Raw genomic sequence first — 14786 nt, forward strand, 5'->3', positions numbered from 1 at the left:
ACAACAATCTTAGATGTGGTTTGTGACGGAGGATATTATGATTTTTTTTTTTGGTATCTTGCATGGATCCTGTGTTTTGTTTTTGGGTTTTTTAATGTGTCAAACACTCACCCTACAACAGTTAAGATCTGTTTTTCTGCGGGCACTCACCATGTGGTTTCATTAGGCACCTGCTAATGGTGAGCTCAGATTTAGAGTGGATGCGTCAGTGGATTTGGTGGAAATGAGCATGCAAAGGGTCCAAGAGAACCTCGGTGATCTAGATATTAGACACAATTTAAGTTAGTAGATCATTAATACTGTGCAGTATGTGTAAATGCATGCGTGTTTTCTGAGAAAAACTACAGCCATCAGTGCAGGTACCAGCGTTTTCAACATCGCAGTGTGTATTTGCTCTCTGTGGTCTGTGGTGTTTGCGCAGAACATCTTATTTGACAGCTTTGGCTTGCCTGTTAAGACTCCCACCTGTGGGTGTTTGTGTGCTCAGAAACCCTCACAGTCCCGTGGAAAGAATTCTCAAACATATTGCCTCAAATCTGGAAGGCCTCACTTAATCCAACTTTGTGGCAGTCAGATGAGGTGCTGTCAGCTTATTTAGGACCTCTTGTCCTCCTTCTCCTCCTCCTCTTTTTCCACTGACATCATCTCTCTACCATTCCCGTCTCCTCTCCTCCAGACCAGAGAGAAAAGGAACGCGAAACCCGCCTGCAGGAGCTCCGGCAGCAGAGAGAAGACCGGGTGCAGAAAGGTCGTGCCGGGGTCGGAGCGGGAGAGGTGGTCACGAGCAAGGTGGAGAAGTCGGCAGATGGGTCAGCCGTCGGCCAAATCACCAAAACGAACCGCTTTGCTCAGTCTGGTAGTTTCTAATCTTTCTTGAACCAGCATTTAACTGAAGTAAAACCAAAACAATAAAACCAATCTATAAACATTCAAAACAAAGACATTAGCTTGAAAGTAAAAAGAGTAAAATTGTGTTGCATCAAAAAAATTAATTATAAAGACAGAGATGGGAAGAATTTTATAAAGAATGGTCAATTTTAAAAAGTTTTGGTGTGTTTTCAGATGATGGGAGCAAATCAACACGCAGTACTATTGTCGAGTCCAGTTATGTGCAGAAAACAGACAGTGAGTTTTGCTTGCTGGATTTACAAAAACACATTCACTCGAGTGCATTGCATTTTTTTTCTTAATCTTCTCATTAATGTGTCCGTGTGATTGTCGTTCTAGGAGGGACAGTCCAGTCAAAATCATTCAGCTTCACCTCTTCCACCTCCACTAACACGAGCAAAAAAATAGGAAGGTTGGTCACGAGGCATTTGTACTGTTAACTACAGCAGATTTAAATATCTGTGCACTCTCTCAAATTAACCTCCTGCGCTCAGTGTGTTCGACCGCGAGGACGACGCGTCGTCGCGAAGCGGCAGCGGCGGGTTGGCCGCCATCGAGCGAAGGCAGGCGGAGAGGCGCAAGGAGCTGATGAGGGCTCAGACGCTGCCGAAGACATCGGCCATGCAGGCCCGCAAAGCCATGATAGAGAAGCTGGAGAAGGAGGGAGGCGGGTAAGAATAAACAGAAAGGTAGTGCTACCAAAGAAAGAAAAGGAGCAGATGGAGGCATGTAAATATTAACACAAAACTGACTTTTCTTTTAGCCCTGGAAATCAGGCGGTGGCCAAGGTAAACAAAGTCCAGCGCTCCACCAGCTTTGGCGTACCCAATGCAAACTCCATCAAGCAGATGCTCCTCGACTGGTGTCGTGCCAAGACCCGCTCATATGAGGTGAGCCAGCGATCCTCCACGCTAAGTGCTCATTTTTAATCTTGAACCTGAGCTGAGATGATACTTTGGGAAAGTTTCCACTGCTTATCCATCCCCGTCTGCGTATCTCTTTTGTTTCTTTTTCTTCGTCAGCATGTGGATATTCAGAATTTTTCATCCAGCTGGAGTAACGGCATGGCGTTCTGTGCCCTGGTGCACAATTTCTTCCCCGAAGCCTTTGACTACAACTCCCTGAGCCCGAGCAACCGCAGGCAAAACTTTGAGGTGGCCTTTAGCGCTGCAGAGTGAGTACACGCTGAAGACAGGTTCTTCCTAACATTTGCAGTGACTGTAGGAAACCAATGGAAGAACTACTGTGTTAGGCCTATAGGTGTAGAAGTGATGAGCCAGTTTGATTCGCTGCCCCGCTCCCCTTTATTCTGTGTCGCTGTATGCCGGCATTTGCAGACCAGTGGTATGGGAAAACTTCTCGACCGATGTCCTGCTTTCCCCCTTTCTCCCAGGTTTATCAAAACCCCACTCATGACTGAGCCCATTACTACTCTAATACCTCTGCCTCTAAACCTCCACTCTTCCCTCTCCTATGAGTAACCGCTCTGACACCCCAATCTCCTCCAAACCAGATCCCCACGGGCAATCCCACTCCAAACAGCAAACAGGTTAAAAAAACAAAAACTTCTAAGCTCGCCTCTGTGCCTTGAGTCATGTCCCTTTATTTTAGTCTAAAACTCTTTCCTCTCCTTGTTCTTTTCTTTTTCAAATTCCTCTTTTATGCCACCAGTCTTCACTTTTGGTACCCCCACCCAGCTGTGTGTGCATCTTCACGTGCTCCTACCAGGATAATGTAACGCTGAGATATCTCAAGTAGCGAATCGTACTCAGCACTGTGCTGTCACTCAGCCACAGCCCCACCCACTCCCCCAGATCTTCTCACCTTTGTGTTGCACTATCACTCACCTCCCCGGGCACTCCAAATCCCCGCCAATAGTTTATGTTTACTATCTGGATTCTTGATACGCACTCAAACACACACTATACTGTGCACCAGTGTGGTTGTTTTTGTTAGTCACTCTGTCGTTGTAACTTTGGGGGTTTTTTTGTGTGTTTTTTGCAGAATCCACGTTGTTTTTTTCATCGTGTCTCGTATTTCACATTGATTATGGTTAAAAAAAACAACAACAACAACAAAAACATCCTCGTCTCAGTGCACAGAAAAAAACAACAGCAAACAAAAAGGCTAAATGAGCATCGCCTGGCGCTCATTTGACATTTTGTTTTGCCTTTGTGTGTGTGCGTACGTGTTTTTGTCACGCACTGTATGTATGTACTGAGATGTTCATGAAGCATGTCAGCTCATGGATATATTTGTGAACACAGAATGTAATGTGATTGTTTTTTCTTTGTGTTCTTTCTCACTCCTTCTGTTTTTGTTTTTCACTGGCTGCTCACTGCTTTCTGTTTTTTTTTTTCCACTCCCACTTCCTCATTTTCCCACACTCTCCATCTCTTTGTCTACTCTCTCCGTCCCGTTTCTTCTGTGTCTTTTTATCTGTCCTTTGCCTGTTGTGTTTCCTGTTCTGTCCACGTTGTTTCTGTCTTTTTGGGTCCTTTCCTTCCTCTCCCTATTCCCTTCCTCTACCCCCTTCCCCCGCTGGCCGTGGGTGCAGGAAACTAGTGGACTGTCCCCAGCTGCTGGATGTGGACGACATGGTGAAGATGCGTGAGCCAGATTGGAAGTGTGTGTACACGTACCTGCAGGAGTTCTACAGGGGTCTGGTGACGAAGGGCCTGGTTAAAACCAAAAATTCCTCCTAGAGTTGCACCCCAGCTAAAACAGAGCCTATGGTGAGAGAGGGGACGAGCTTGTGAGAGAACCGCACACACTCTGTGGTTCCCGACAGACTTAAAATGTAAAACACAGAAAAACTCCTTTATTGGCTTCTTTTGGATATTTGATGCTTCATGTTAATCTGAAGCTCCAAAGTACCAAACATGGTGTGTGTGTGTGATAGCATGTGTGTATCTGTATTCTGAGACTATGGCTCAGGCAGAGGGCCAGGACCATCTGCAGATCAGTGCTTTAAAAGGAACTGCCGGATCACAACGTTTCAAACAGAGTTAAGGAAAAAAAACAGAGAAGGATGAAGCCTGCTTTGTGCACCAAGTTTTTATCAAGTGTAAGGTTACAGGTGTTTATGCACTTGGCTTGTCAAGCCTTGTAAAAATACTCTAATAGAAATAAAGTGCAGACTGATTTATGTCCACAGTTCCTGAAATTACTGAAAAAATGTTACGTTGTTGACGTCTCATCGGCCCATCTGCTGTTTTTAGGTGCTTTTTCTCTTTGTGGGATTTCTCAGGGGTTAGAGTGTGAGGAGATGTTGCCACCTTGTGGTTACACTCTGCATAGCTCACACTGGAGGTCTCAGTTCTTAAAACTGTTTATTGAAATGCCCAACATTACCCAAGTTTATTTATACAGAGCTTTTAAAGGGTCCATAATGGTTTAGAGCAAATGTGCCAAAGACTCTAGCACACTAAACAGCTTTGGAAAATGTGAAGAGCAGCAAAGTTTCTACTGTTAAAGACCTCCTCCATGGCCATTTATACTATATTCATAGATAAAGAATCATCTATTTGAAAAAGAAAAAGAAACTTGTAGTGAACATGATGATTTCTCCTTCCCAGCTGGTCTTCTGTCTGTTCTGCTTTCTCATGCACGCTGTCCTGTACGCCTGTTCCTCAGGACCCACGCCAACTGCATGCCTTTGCTGGAGGTGGAAGACATGATGATCATGGGTAACAAACCAGACTCCAAATGCGTCTTCACCTACGTGCAGTCTCTGGTCAACCACCTGCGCAGACATGAGATGTCCATGGGTCGGCCCTGTGACCTCTGACCTGTTTCGGGCTCCCCCCCCCCCTAACCTTCACCTGATGATGGCCTCCACTCTGACAGCAGGCTGGGTCAAACAGTTGCACATCTCTGATGGTCGGCTTGGGGATTGCAAGCATGTGTGTATGTATCAGTTAAAATCAGCTTAAAATGTTTTCCGGCAGTGATAATGTGTGTTGCTTATTCTGGACACACACACACTGTCGACACAAAAGTCCAGTAAGAGATCAGCAGCAGCATGATTCTTAAAAAGACCCCTTTGTTTTAAAAAAAAAAACAAAAAACTCCAAGTAATATTCAACAGGCAGTAGTTTGATCACATTGCTGTTGTACTGAGAAACGGCTCAAGAGAGAAAAAAGAAAAATAGTTTTCTAGTATTTGCAGGTTTTTGCAGTATTTGTACGTGCGTTTTTCTCTGCTACACTTTTGTAAGTACTGTAATGTGTTTGCACTTCTCTCAGTAATCTCACTGAAAAAGAAAAAACTTATTATTTCTATTCAATTTTGGTACTTTTACTTTTTTTTTTTTAACCAAACTCATGTTGCTTGAAGTGTTTTAATTAAGTTATTTTCATTTTGATGTAATTGATGAGTATAAGGATTCTTATTACGTGAGCACAGGGATTTTCTGCCTTTGTTATTCAAATGGATTCAACATCGTTGCTGTAATCTCACTTTTCTGAAGTCCAAACAGCTACTGAGGACATTTACTGGACATTTGATCCATCCTGTATGACCACACCACCACCATCGTCATCATCACCATCATATAAGTATGGATGAAAGATGCTAGCTGTTAAACTGAGGTTTGGATTTTTTTGTATTTCGGTACAAAGAAGTCATTCAGCTGATTTGTGTCATTACTGGCTGTTTGGTGGACAGCACACACACACCTCCCACCACCGCTGCATTGCCCTGCCACACACATTCTCACACAGCTGTTAGAGGGCTCCTTATTTATGCTTGAGTAGTTTTTAATACGGTTAACGCTGGTGTGTACATCGTGCTTTTAAAAGGTTTTGTCGATAAGCTTAAGATGCCACAATGTTATTTTTTCCTGTGTGAAAGCCGGCTTTCAGTACAAACATGAGGATTCATGACTGATAACCAGCCAACTGTATATTTAACTAAATGTAGCTAAGAGGAAACGGGACAAAAATAATTTTAAATGAATATTTTATTTCACTTGTATAAAATTTGGGTTTCTACGAGAAGAAAATTTGGTTTCAGAGTTGATTTAAAAGAAGCTTATTTCTTAGATTTGAGAGATTATTTGAGAACTATCTGCTGCCGACAGAAAAAAAGCTTTCATGAAGCAGTGGAGTATTGTATGTGTATGTGTGTGTGTATATATATGAGAGCTAAAACACATTATTTCATTTTTCTGTGCACCACAGTTAAATGTGAAATAAACCAATTTGAGAAACAAACGTGTGTTTGTGTGGGATTATTACTTGGAAGGCTATCCATGGTCCCAGCAGCGTGGGATATCTGCACACAAAGACTCAGCACAACAAGAGCCAGAGCACACTTCTTTTTAAAAATGGTTTACTTTCCATGCACTTGAGTCTTTTTGTGCGCATCAGCCCAACCCACCAGAACACGCAGCATCAACCCCAGGCCAGTCAGACGATTTTCAGCCTGAGGCTTCATTTAGTTTCACAGTAGGTCAGAGGCAATCACAGACACACAAAAGAGCTCAAGCTCATTACAACAGATGACAACACAATGGACAGTGGCGTTAAAAAAAAAGGTGCAAATTCAGACTGTGGAGCGTCTACAAAGGCCTGCTGACGGGCTCATCTGTAATCTGCTAGGCTCTGAAATTACAAACATTTCTGTCACCTGTGATAATCAGCTGGTTGTGGAGCAGCTAAGGGAGCTATAGGGGTACTGTTACTGCTGATGTCTACTCTTACAGGTCAGTGTGTTTGACTTCTGTGCTGGGCTCTGAGGAGCCACTCTCTGTGGCTATAGATGAAGCAGAAGGCTGGTAGGCAGGCTCATTTTTGAACGGGCTGTCTTTGGCAGGAGAGAAGCGGAACTCCTCCGGCACCTCGGCCTCGGCCTGAGCCTTCTTGTAGAAACCCAGTTTCCCCAGCAGCTCATTTATCTCAGAGCGGGTCATGTCAGACAGGGCGACGCGCTGCGGAGGAAACACACTTGTTATAAAAGGACCATTAAACTGTGCTCTAAACAAGACACTGATCTGCGATATATTAATAGTGCAGTAAAGCTGAGCTGAACATTGATGGGTTTAAAGAAACCTGAAAAAACATTAAACCTGCACAAATGAATTATGTGTCGTGTGAAAAGATCACTCGTGATGATGAAACTACAAAGCTCTGAAACATTTTACATTTCTTTTGGATCCTTGTTACAGTTTTCTGGCCAATGTGCTGCTCTTTTTAATGTCATAACAGACAGTTGTATTTATACAACCCATTTAAAAGCACGGGAACTGGCCCAAAGAGCTTTCCAGTGGAGGCTGATTAACAATGCAAACATACAAGACGTCACAGGAAGGAACAACAGGTGCAAAAAAAAAAAAAAAAAGCGATAAAGGCTGTTAACCACAACCACGGCAACAAATACAGGAGTTAAGAAAAAATAAGGCTATATAAAAGATATGGCTGAAGTTAAAAACAAGATAACACCTGAGAACAGGAAAAGTAAAAAGGAGAAAAATCTGATTAAATCATAAGAGTACTTTAAAATTTCAAAGAAGCCTCAGATCAAACAAAGTGATCTGCGAGTCATTTCACGGAAATGCTCCCGGCATTTACAAAAATATTACACTTGAAAAACACTTTAGGGTTACAATTTATTTCCACATTCAAATAAAACGTTATCCGAACTATTACATCTTCTCGAATATTCAGTTCAACAATTTTTTTTTTGTTTGTTAAGTGATAAATAAGTTTGACCATCACAAAAATGCTCATCCCCACAGTCAAGTATAGTGATTCAATGCTGTATTTTGACCACAAAAATATGCTTTTTACCATTTAAAACGCCATAATAGGACTATCACATATATTTTAAACATGACACAACAAAGCTGAACTTGTGTAACTGCATGAGAAAAGTCTATTGTTTTGAATTGCTAGTGGTAAGTGGTTTATCTGAATTCCTGTCTTATTTAATAATTTGAAGCTTTTAGTTAAAGTCACTGGTGTTACTCACTTTACTTTTAGGGAAGTGCAAAATACATAAATTGATTAAATGACAGAACTTAATGAATATGAGGTGACTGACAGCATGTCAGGTGAGTGACATGCTGTCTAATTTGGGTGTCTAATATCTCAGCAGATGGTTCACTGCGTCACTGTTTTTTTGTCACATAAAATAAAACATGTCATATTTGACCAGATAATTTCACAGCCATTGAATTTTGTTACACTTAAGGCTTAACATATGAAGGATTACTTACTTTTAACTGTATGAAATTAATAAGACAATCTGCTGATTTGTTGCACGATTATTATAACCGACTACGTGGCTGAAGAGCCTGAGGAAATAATATTCATTAAAACGCCTGAAGACTTGCAGAAGGAGTAAGGAAACACCGTTGAGGGAAAAAAAAAGAATCACAGCACAACCAGGCTTTGAAATTTGGGGGGAAAAAAGCTGTCATTTTTGTAACTAAATAGTCAGTTAAGTAATAATTTAGTTCAAGTTTAAATGTTAGAAGTAAGTTCTTGTCATATCAAAGTGGGATATATCTGTAGAATGACCTGTGCTCGGCAGATTTCTTGTTTCCTTCTGAAGTTATTTTAATCCAAAAGACGGGAAAAGCTCAGAGCCTGCTCAGCGGTCACAGGACACCTGTTTGTCATCATTTCAGCTGTAATCTCTTCGAGTAATGATGTCAAGTGTTGATGGTGAGATGCTTTACTTCAGTTGTTAAACAGATTCTGACATTCAGCACAAACGAGTGTCATATTTGCTGCAAGTAAACAACAAATACAATTTACAAAAGGAAAATAAAAGAAAGGCACAAAACACACTTACGTCCAGCTCTTCATAATAATGGTTCAGGAGGACAAGCTCAGGGTCTGCGCCAGGAATGTGCTTCATCACCAGGTTATGGCTGAGGTGGTGCTCAGGGATTAAACAGCGTGCAGTTTATGAGCAGATATTTCTAAAGAGTAACAGTGCACTTCAGTGAAAGGATACTAAAGAGGAATATCCTGGATCACAAAGGCTTTGACCTGCAGACAGAGGTTTGGATTAGTGTTTTCCACTCAGTTTGGGTTTCAGTGGCAAATGTGTCAGAGATTATGTGAAACTCTAAACTAAAATGTTCCTCAGAGAGAAAAAAACTTCTAGGCAGGAGTAAGGCTTTAGCCTGCCTCTGACCCCTGGCTCTCAGTGTTTTGTCACTTTTGTTCACATAACAGGGCAACTTGCCTCTCTGAGCCTGTTCAGCTGTCATCCACCACACGTCTGAGGAAAGACAACAACACAAGAAACAAGAAAAAGTTACATGCAGAGCTCGTGTTTCAGAAATGGGGCTTTACAAGAACTGGAAACATGATTACTGAACACACGTCATCTGCAACTGTAATGCATCTTTATACAGAAAAAAAAAATCATTTATGTGCTGGTATCACTGCGAGCTTTTACTTTGAAGAACGCTTAGTACGGCACCAGGGAAGGCCACCCGACCTATTTTTGCTGATATCTGAGCCTCAGGTATAAGGCGTGACTAACACTACAATAACAACAGATCATGATTTGCTTCAGTGATGCTGGCAAGTAGGTGACTGGGTAGGTGACACCCTGGGGGAAACTGCACAGATCTCAAAAGAAAAAGGTGTAGAGTTTCAGTCTTTGTGCAGAACCGCCTGTTACACACCCTGTGCCCCCCTTTTAAGCTTCCACCAAGTCACTTTGTGATGACGATTTTAGGGTTACTAAAATAGTAACAATGTGAATTAGAGACCGTGTTCTTCATTAGATCGCAGGCCATTCAAGCACGGAGGCATCCATTCACCTTAGTACACATCTGTCCTGCTCACGCATGCGCCCAATCCAAAAATGTTTAAAAGCAGGGCACCCATTCACACGTTTAAACGATAATTGCCCCTGACACGATTATTTCCGTGTTCTTCTTTATGCGGAGGATTATGAAAAAAAAAAATAAAGCCTTATGTTACCTCCACCCTCGCTCTTGCCAGCCCCTCCAGCTTCTTCAGATCCACATCATAAGCCGAGGCGCAGTGAAGTAAACTGGCCAACACGATCAGCCACATTTCTCCTGCTTCAGATCGAGGAGCCGCACTCGCTCTTCACCGGGACCAGTACCTGCAGATGATTGAAGGTAACCGAGCTATGGAAGAGGAGGGAGGAGAGATGATGAGCAGCTATGTCACGTCCGGACCTTTTGCCACGTCAAATATTTTTGTGGCGGAGAGAGGAGCAGGCGTGGTTAGCGCGCTCATTGGTTATTCCAGGCTTCCTTATGGATTTCATGCGCGCTCACAGGCGGTGTAATTGTAGAGATGGACAACGGAAAGAGCTCTGTTATTGTCTGCGTGCTCTTCTTTTTTTGATGTCCTTTTGTGCAAAGTGACACATGTTACATTAATAACAGCATAATTTTAAATTCCTAAATGCACTGGATTATATGGTAGACTGATCCTGAGGGTGAACTATGCAAAGTTATTTAGCCTGTGTAATATTGGATTTAGGAGGATTAAAGAAGATCGATTGTTGTAAAGGATTGTGGTTGAAAAACTCAGAGTCCCGTGAAGGAAATGTGATATTTACCAAGTCAAGGACTATTTAATGAGTCACAACCCTGTGTGGGAGCAGACTTTTCAGGTGCCCCGCACTACAAAAGTTCTCACAGTGACCGGTGAGCGCTGAGCTCAAGAAATATTAGATCCGAATATGAAATAAATCCAACTTACTTGTATTTTACCTTCTTTCGCTGTTCTCCTGTTTAAATATAAAGGATAGATCTTCCTATATAAACATTTCTGGGAAGAAGAAAAACTGGAGCTGTTTGCTGTGTTTGCACTGCTCTGTTTCCGGGGTTAAAGCAGCAGGTGACGGTATGTAAACCATTAGTTGAAACAACAGGAAGGAGGAGGACCTCCCCTTGAGTTAAGAAGGGTGTCAGGTTTACAATCTCACTTGAAAAAACCGTGGAAATAAGTTGCGCCAACATCAGTGAGGTAAACTACAACTTCACAGCTCACCTCCCTGAACTCACTGTGCTGTTGATCAGCTTCTTTGTTTTCAGGATGTCCCTTTCAGGACTGCTGTGCTGAGACTTCTTATGCGTCAAGTGAAGCTCATTTGTGTGAAACTCGTTTATAAATAGACTTCACTGGTGCCACCGGTGACAAATAAGTCAGTCACAACACTGGGACAAATGTTATGTTTTTATTAGGGCTGTCAGTCGATTAAAATATTTAGTCGCGATTAATCGCATACTTATCAATAGTTAACTCAAGATTAATAGCAAATTAATCAGATTTGTTTTTTAAATCAGTTCTAAAGAAACTTCAACAGCATACTCTTCATGTTTCTAATACCCTTAACAGTATGGGAGTGAACAAATATACTTGCTTTATGCAAATATGTTTTTATTGCAACAATTCAAAACAATGAAAAGTCCAAAATACTCTTCAGAAAAACCTCAAAGGTACTGAATGCTCAAATATCTAAATTATCAGCACCGGGAAAAGATCAGGTATGCTATACCATGTTAAACCAACTCAGTGAGTCAGCTAAAGATCTTTTGTGGATTTATCTCTAAATATCAAAGTGGGTTTAGAAGAAGGAGGAATACTATGGATCCAGTTTTATGTTTGGAACATGAAGTTCGAAAAGCACAAACAAACAGTGAGAGTGTAGTTTTGATATAGAAACGGCCTATGATATGATGTGGAGAGATGGCCTACTAATTAAACTCTGTAAATTGGGTATTAGGGGGGGGATGTACGGGTGGATAATGGATTTTTTAAAGGGGCGACATATTCAATTGAGGATTGGGAAGGTTTTTTCTGAAAGGTTTTTGGTAGAAAATGGTACACCTCAAGGGAGCATAGTGAGCCCTATGTTATTTTCTTTGATGATAGATGATGTGTTTAATGATATAGAGGCAGGGGTGGGATGTTCACTTTTTGCTGATGATGGAGCAATATGGAAGAGAGGGGAAAATATAGAGTATATTGTGAAGAAACTGCAGGGAACAATTAGAAGAGTCGAAGAGTGGTCTTATAAGTGGGGTTTTAAATTTTCGGTTGATAAAACCAAGGTGATGTTTTTTTTACAAGGAAGAGAGTTGGTAAAGACATCAAGCTTAAGTTGTATGATCAAGAATTAGAAAGGGTGAGTAAATTTAAGTTTCTTGGATTGTGGTTTGATGAAAGGTTAACATGGGCTGCACATATTCAGAAGGTGGTGGACAAATGTAAAAAGGTGTTGAATCTAATGAGGTGTTTAATTGGGAGGGACTGGGGAGCGGATAGGAAGTCTTTGAGGGCCATACACTGGGTTGGTCAGTTCACTGTTGGATTATGGGTGTGTAGCATATAACTCAGCAGCAGACACAACTCTGGTAAAGTTAGACCATATTCAGTATCAGGCACTACGAATTTGCACAGGTGCATTTAAAACAACTCCAACAGCAGCTTTACAGGTGGAGATGGGAGAGATGCTATTAGGACTGAGAAGGGAGCAGCTCATACTTAATTATTGGGCTAATTTACAGGGCCACGGGCAGGATCACCCAACGCATGAAGTACTTAAACCTTGCTGGGAGAAAGAAAGGAGGGAAAAGAAGAGTTACCGGCAGTACCTCCATGGCTACTTCCTGATGCTACAGTAGACTTAACATTGTTGAACCAGAAGAATGAGGATAAGGCATTTACTTTGAACTCTCATGCGGTACAGGCTTACATTGACCACTATTACTTTAAGATTAGGAGATAACAGTATCAATAACACTTTAAAATTTATAGTTTGAATTATTTAAAGTGACCTTTAAGTGATTTAAAGTGACCAGTGTAGCAGCTTGTAAACATTGAGCAGAATTCTTGAGAATAAGGAGTGTCCTAGACTAAGGATTGTGCATGCTGTTATATATTTTTTTCTGTAGTAATGTGAAAATGCATCAATGTTCATGCATTAAGTTAAGATAAATAATTAACTGTTTGTTACAGGTAGTGTTATGAAGGTCTAGTGTAGGTACTGTTAGCAGCTTCAAGCTAACCACAGTGCACGGCTTTTCCCAAGTCTTGGCCCTAAATAGCACAGACATAAACACACACTCCGTTTTTGACTCATGCATTTTTAAGTACCAGTGAGACTCATGAGGTACCCTCAGGTGTTTCCACAGGCTAACGTAGAATTAATTAGTTTTTTCCCCCTCTTTGAATAAACCGGTATTTATGACAGTGAGTGCACTAGTTCCAAGTCTTTATTTTGACATTTATATGCAGTAAATACAATAACGATAATTAGAAGTAATGAAAAAACATTACACAAAGATACATCATTATCACTGTATCATTGACCCATAACTAGGAAGTGAGTATATTACATGTTTAATAAGTGACATAAGGTACAAATGTGCAACACTGGGTGATGGTTTAGTTCATCAGGCAAAGCAGGTGACCCATATGACTTAAAACTAATTGGAATGAAATGGAATAAAACTATTGTGGTCTGACGGGAGGCTAAATGCTGGGTTAGAATCTGGCCTGAGGCTATTTACTGATTGTCTTTCTCCCTGCTCTTCATTCTTTTCTCCCCTGTTCTATTATAATAAAGCCCCCACCCATCAATCAAAAGTAAGAAAGGAAACTTAAGAAACCTGCCCTGATTAAATTATTTAGAATAGTATAGTCCTTTTGTGTCATTGTACATGCTGTACTGGAATAAAATATAAATGGTAGATGGCAGGAATAAACAGCAAAGAGGAGAAATATATACAACCAAGAGGAATATACACAACAATAAGACAAAGGCACACATTAGAGAACAATAGTTGCTTGGAAGCAGTGCAGAGATAAGACTTGCTCTGAGTAGAGTCCGTGTGTGAGTGGCCTGAGTGATGAGGGTTTCTCAGACCATGGCTCAGGTTGGTGAGGAAGGTGAGCAGAGGTGGGGGGGCATAGTGTTTATTGACAGTCTGAGTGGCCCAGGGGAAGAAGCTGTTTATGAGTGTGAAGGTGTGGGACCTGGTTTTTCTGAGATAGGAAGATCTGGCGATCGCCTCCAGGGGTGGCAGAGAGCAGCCAAGGATTTTTTTGGTTGGTGTTAATTTCCCTCTGCACAGCCTTCCTGTTCTCAGTTGTGGCCCCTGCGTACCCAACACCCAGGCTGTAGGAGAGCATGTTCACCACTGAGGAGCCGTGGAAGGCCATTTATTGCCTTTTGTTGTTAATGGACAGTGTAAAAAGACATCTAAGAGGAGGAAGAGTGCAGCAATTTATGGAACTCCAGCTAGTGTCTTTAAGCAGTGAGATGAGATCTGAGGACTGTCAAAAATTGGTTTAAGTAATATGCCCTGCAACAGAGTTTAGGGGTCACCACCATCTCACCCTATCCCTAGCATCCTCCTTTGTCACACCTGTGTCCTTTGTGGCATGTCCTCCTTCACTACATCCATGAGCTCTCTCCGAGGTCTTTCTTTTTCTCCTGCCTGACAGCTTCATATTCAGCATAATTGTGCCCAGTATATCCACTATACCTCCTCTGCACATGTCCACGTCATCTCAGCCTCGCCTCTTGAACTGTGTCTCCAAACCTCAGCCTGAGCTGTCCCTCTGATGTACTCATTTCTAATCCTGTCGGCCCTGCCTTTTTCTTAGTGTCACCAAAGCACAGGCGCTACCACTGTTGACCGGCAATGACGCTGTTGCGCTTGGGGGCTGTGCCAAATCCTAAATCCACAAACAGAAAGAAGCACATCTGGGGGTTTGTTCAGCTGTTACTATAAAGAGCATTAAAATGACTCAGTCACTGCTATTTGATTGAAAGTTAAAGGCATACAAGCCTCGCTAATTTTCTCCCACGCTCTTCAACACAGTAACCACCAGACAGCAGGAGTGCGCCATCATAGAGTGAGAATACATAGATCTGACGTTCC

General features: G+C 41.8%; 2 protein-coding genes across 9 annotated transcripts in view; one reads left to right on the forward strand and one right to left on the reverse strand.

Annotated features, from left to right (window-relative positions):
• smtnb (smoothelin b) overlaps positions 1-6101 on the forward strand; it is a 58202-nt gene extending 52101 nt beyond the window's left edge. For 5 of the 7 annotated variants that reach the window (XM_014331680.2, XM_005916303.2, XM_014331685.2 and 2 more), the window contains 7 exons: positions 677-856; positions 1063-1125; positions 1228-1300; positions 1383-1559; positions 1652-1778; positions 1911-2062; positions 4525-6101. In XM_014331680.2, the coding sequence (XP_014187166.1) occupies positions 677-856; positions 1063-1125; positions 1228-1300; positions 1383-1559; positions 1652-1778; positions 1911-2062; positions 4525-4678 (926 nt within the window). In that variant the 3' untranslated portion in view covers positions 4679-6101. Of the gene's footprint in view, positions 1-676; positions 857-1062; positions 1126-1227; positions 1301-1382; positions 1560-1651; positions 1779-1910; positions 2063-3445; positions 3624-4524 lie in introns of all 7 variants that reach the window. The other 2 variants (XM_042218390.1, XM_042218391.1) reach the window with 1 other exon arrangement.
• Positions 6102-6206: 105 nt separating this feature from the next.
• On the reverse strand, positions 6207-10744 carry selenom (selenoprotein M). 2 transcript variants are annotated; one of them, XM_014331694.2, is made up of 6 exons: positions 10594-10744; positions 9838-10010; positions 9089-9124; positions 8855-8889; positions 8690-8768; positions 6207-6821 (listed from the first exon to the last, which is right to left on the reverse strand). In XM_014331694.2, exons 2-6 carry the CDS (start codon positions 9931-9933, stop codon positions 6591-6593), a joined length of 477 nt encoding a protein of 158 aa, XP_014187180.1. In that variant the 5' UTR covers positions 9934-10010; positions 10594-10744; the 3' UTR covers positions 6207-6590. The 2 variants fall into 2 exon arrangements, with proteins under 2 accessions (XP_014187180.1, XP_042074327.1); XM_042218393.1 differs by having other exon boundaries at positions 10605-10724.
• Positions 10745-14786: the final 4042 nt, after the last annotated feature.

The sequence above is a fragment of the Haplochromis burtoni genome, unplaced genomic scaffold (genome assembly GCF_018398535.1).
Source record: "Haplochromis burtoni strain Fernald_Lab_line unplaced genomic scaffold, NCSU_Asbu1 Contig_18, whole genome shotgun sequence".
NCBI lineage: Eukaryota > Metazoa > Chordata > Actinopteri > Cichliformes > Cichlidae > Haplochromis > Haplochromis burtoni.